Source organism: Triticum dicoccoides, chromosome 1B (genome assembly GCF_002162155.2).
Source record: "Triticum dicoccoides isolate Atlit2015 ecotype Zavitan chromosome 1B, WEW_v2.0, whole genome shotgun sequence".
NCBI classification, from domain to species: domain Eukaryota; kingdom Viridiplantae; phylum Streptophyta; class Magnoliopsida; order Poales; family Poaceae; genus Triticum; species Triticum dicoccoides.
Window position 1 is genome coordinate 642,857,648 of NC_041381.1, and position 4,803 is coordinate 642,862,450.

Consider the following 4,803-nt stretch of genomic DNA (forward strand, 5'->3'; position numbering starts at 1 on the left):
GCGGGGGCGGCGGGGGCGGCGGCGCGGCGGCGATAGATGTCGCGTGAGAAGTGGAGAAGAAGTGGTCAATGAAACTGAGTTTTCGTAAGTGCCATATATATAGGAGGGGCCTTTAGTACCGGTTGGAGCCACCAACCGGTACTAAAGGCCAATTTTGGCCAGGCCAAGCGGCGGGAAACGAGGGCCTTTAGTATCGGTTGGTGGCACTAACCGGTATTAAAGGACAACCCATTAATACCGGTTGGAGCCACCAATCAGTACTAATAGTCGTGCGCTGCCACCCACGGTGCACTATGTTTAGTCCCACCTCGCCGAGCGAAGGGCAGTCGCACTGGTTTATAAACCCAGCTGCGGCTGCTCTTACGAACTCCTCTATATAGCAGGCTTCTGGGCCTAACTAAGGCGCGCTGCCCTGTGAGCCTGCCGGTTCTTCTGGGCCTAAATTTGCACACCCTAGGTTTCGCAGGCCCGCCGGGCAGTGCCCCAACTATTTTTTATATAGTTTTTTCTTTCTTTTTTGCATTATTTATTTTCTTCTACTTATTTTTGAGTAATTTTTATATAGTTTTTCTTTTCTGCTTTATTTTTTTCTTCTATTTTTTCTGTGTAGTATTTTTGCTGTATTTAGTTTCTTTGTGAATATTTTTGCTTTAGTTGCTTCGAATGCTGCATAATGCTTCATTTTGGAGTGATTTTCAATTTCACGGTCATTTAGCTCTCTAAATAAATTGATGACGTCGCTTCGAATGCTGCATAATGTCGGCTCAAAAAAAGTTTGAAGTTCAAATAAGTTTAAAAAAAATGAAGTGCCTGTGTAACAGATGAGTTCTCGTCCGAAACCCTGATACTCCGAAAGAGATTGTCCAGTTTATACACGAAGTGCGTCCAGTTTTTGCCGTGACCCTCTCTACTCTTTCGCACATGTCATGCGGGTGAAATGATGATACCATGCCAAGTTTCAACATTTTCAGAGTTTATTTTGTTGTGATTTACTGTTTCACGGTAATTTAGCTCTCTAAATAAATTGGTAAATGGCTGAAAAATAGCAAATGATGTCACCACGTGTTGGAAATTGATGATGTTGCTTCGAATGCTGCATAAATACATAAAAACACATTGATCAGTACCGTCTTTCAGCCAAAACACACTACTGCTACAGAGAAATACATAAAAAATACATTGATCATCAATGATCTTTTTGTATAGAATCTAAATTGTCAATAGGAATCTACCCCAATTTAAAAACCGGCGAAGACTCCTATTGCAGCCACAGATCCTACACATAGAGTTCAATGAAGACCAAATACTTGTGATAGTTTGAGAAATAACATATTTAAGGTGGTAAAAATCTTGCTAGAGGAGCGAGGTGGGACTAAAAATAGCCCTGCCACAACCTCTTTACTACCGGTTCGTGCCACGAACCGGTACTAAAGATGCTGGTGCCCGGCCAGCACCTTTAGTACCGGTTCGTGGCACGAACCGCGCCAGCACCTTTAGTACCGGTTCATGGCACGAACCGGTACTAAAGATTCACATTGAACCGGTACTAAAGATCTCCTCCCGCCTAGCCATTTGAACCAGCACTAATGGACACATTAGTGCCGGCTCAAATGCAAACCGGGACTAATATGTCTCAGATTTGACATTTTTTCTACTAGTGTTATGGGCTTTTAGATTTGACTAAATTGACTAGATCAGAGGATTTTGGTTGTTCTGCGTACATGTGTTTTGATGGTTGTAGAAAAATTATAGTTCGCTTTATTAGATGAGAGAATATGGGTTAAACGGGCAACTAGTTGTACAAAATCCTCTTTCGAGTGTTCATTCTTTTTTAGGCTCGTTCCTCTGTAGTTCAGTCACGTGAATTTTACTGCCAAGTGAAGGAACTGCATGTAGTACCCCTGCGAACTTGTTTTAAAAAACATCCTGAGAAGTATTAGTGTTGATATCAGTAACATTTTAATTGGCGAAAATGATAGGTTGTTTGGTGGGTGTAAGTCTAGATCTTAACCTTAAATTAGGTTTGTTATTATTGCCGTATGTGTCTCCTTCAATATGTGGCAATCCTGAAACTGTTTTGGCAATCGGCGACCGGGCGGTGAAAAGGATAGCCTTTACACGCAAAAAAACAAAAGAAGAAAGAAAAGGATGTCCCTTTTCTTTATCGCGGAACAGCACAAGCGATGAAGACTTCTCCTGTGCATGGATGTTTGCCATTTCGGGAGAGGAGGCACTGGGGTTAGCTAATGTTCGGATAAGGAGATTGTAGAGTCCAGTTTCCTGTAAACACGGTATCGGTTGTGAGACAATCTTAAAACTTGTCTGGATTATCTAAATGTACTGTGGATACGTTAAACCGAGTTCTAAAAAACTCAAAAAACGATTATTAGCAGTTTTTTTTATATACCACGTTCTTACGAACGATAAATGGGCGACAGACTCCACACTGAGTCGAACTCCTACCGCGCCGCCGTCACGCTCGTCAGCCGCTTCGGAGCCACAGTCGTTGTTCGGTCCTCCAGCTCGGCCTTGTACGTCGTCCCGTGCCGCCTTCTCCGGCACCTCCGCCGACGCCCACAAACTCCCTGAGGCACCAAGAATCTCCTCCCTGCCACCGGCCACTGGAGCGGCAGACAGAGGGAAGGTGAATTCATGAGCTGGCCGGCGGAGATCGAGGGAGAAAAAAAAACTTTGCTATTGAAAATGAGCATTTTCCGAGACATTAAAAATCACTTTTTGGTGTCTCAAGTTTTACATCAAGGACTTTTTCTACCCTATTATATGTTTTTTTGCGGGTATACCCTATTATAGGTTGTTGTTGTTGAAGATGCTCTAAGTAGTACTACTATCCTAGAAAGGTTTGTATGGTACAAGGCTTGTTAGCTGTGTCTCATGGATCAGTGCATATATACACACCCTTGTTATTAGATTGGACCAGAGAGAAAAGAGGAATAAAGGAAAAAAGTTGTAATGTGCACCCTCGTTTAAGAGCTTTTTTCGCTAACGTGGTCGATTTGTAGGTTTTTTTATACAATATTGAAGCAGACGCTCATACATAAGTACATACACTCACTCCTATAAAGGCACGCACACTCTTCCTTTATGAGCACCTCTAAGAGACTGAGCCGACACATCATTTTAAAATTAATGAAGTCATCACAAACGCCTTTGTAGTCGACGAGAACGTCTCCTTCGCTGAATGCTCATCGCTAAAAGGCCTGGAATAAATGCAGAAATAATGCGAACACCAGTGTGAAATTTAAAACCTGAAATCTGATGCGCTGGGGATACCACTGTCCTCCTAACCATCCAATCACAGGCCGGTTCGCTGATCGAGCCGTAGGTAAATCCAAATAGGTAGGGGGTAGCAAGAGGCATCACACACGCGCTCGCGAGGATTTCCCTTTTATTGCAAGACTTGGGTTGCTATTCCCAAAAAGAAAGAGGCGGCATGTATCGGCTCAGTTTTTTCAAATAAAAAGAAAAATAAAACGGTGTGACTAGGACTCGACCGAGATTTAATCAAGTCTCAGTCAAGTGCATAACATATAAAAAAGAAAAAAACCCTAAAAACCCCAAACTTAGCTCTTCCCCGCCAAAAAACCCCGCAAACTTGACACCAGTATATTTTTTTAGGGTAACTTGGCACCAGTATAAAAAGTACCCAAGCGATGGTATGTAATCATATCTGTGCTTGTCACTCCTAGGCGACAGAGCAGCGATATCGAGGTGCCGTCCATGGACAATCTACTCTCTCCGTCCTCCTGCTTCCTTCCACCCTCGGCGTCCTCCCAATTCTCCACGGTGGGCCAACACGTGGTCGAGTTCGTGCCCCTGCTTCACGAGCAATGGCCGTTCGACGACGGCACGATGTCCCAGAACGAGGACAGGGAGCTGTGGGCGCCTATGGGGAGCACTCTTCCCCGGAGCCCTGAGCTCTCGGAGCTGCCGTCGAGCGTCACGGCAACGCCGCTGTCCAATGGTAAGCGGCGTGTCCGGAAACCCGGGCCCCGCTCCGAGTCTCGCCAAACCGTCAACCACGTGCAGGCCGAGCGGCAGCGCCGCGACAAATTGGACCGTCGATTTTGCGACCTCCGCGCTGTCGTCCCCAACGTGTCCCGTATGGACAAGGCATCACTCCTTGCTGACGCTGCCACCTACATCGGAGAGCTACGCACCCGCGTAGCGCACCTCGAGGACGAGGCCAACAAGACATTGGAGAAGGGAGCTGCGGCCGCCGCTTCTCGCGGTGGTACAGCTTCCAAGTTCCTGCAGGTAGATGAAACGGTGGACGTGCGGATGGTGGGACGAGACGGGGCCGCGGTGCGTGTGACCACCACTGCCACCCACGCTCCCGCGCAGATGATGGGCGCCCTCCGGTCACTGGAGCTGCAGGTGCAGCATGCCTGCGTTAGCCACGTGCAGGGCGTGACCCTGCAAGACGTCCTCGTGGACGTGCCAACCTCGATGCAGGACGCCGACGACCTCCGCTCGGCGCTGCTCCAGGCGCTGCAGGACAGCTAGCCGGCCGGATGATAATAAAACAGATTGAGTGGACGCCTATAACCACGTTCCTGATTTCGTTTCCTGCTGTTATACATACATGAAATAAATTGAATATTATCAACGTCGTAGACGGTTGTTAGACTTTGTAACGTAGTCCAACTGTATAACATGTATAGTGTGTATCATTATATATACATGAGATAGGCCACTCCTAGAGGGTTGAGCCAGTTTCCACAAATCCTACGTCTAATATGGTATCAGCCTAAACTTAGGACCTAACCCACCTTCACCACAGTC

At 46.4% G+C, this 4,803-nt stretch overlaps 1 protein-coding gene across 1 annotated transcript; it reads left to right on the forward strand.

Annotated features, from left to right (window-relative positions):
- The first annotated feature begins 3,738 nt into the window (after positions 1-3,738).
- On the forward strand, positions 3,739-4,524 carry LOC119350769 (transcription factor MYC1-like). The gene has a single exon (XM_037618435.1). It carries the CDS (start codon positions 3,739-3,741, stop codon positions 4,522-4,524), a length of 786 nt encoding a protein of 261 aa, XP_037474332.1.
- The last annotated feature ends 279 nt before the right edge of the window (positions 4,525-4,803 follow it).

Bases quoted from the DNA above. Each gene is read 5' to 3' on its own strand.
- LOC119350769 (XM_037618435.1), top strand. From the start codon at position 3,739: ATGGACAATCTACTCTCTCCGTCCTCCTGCTTCCTTCCACCCTCGGCG.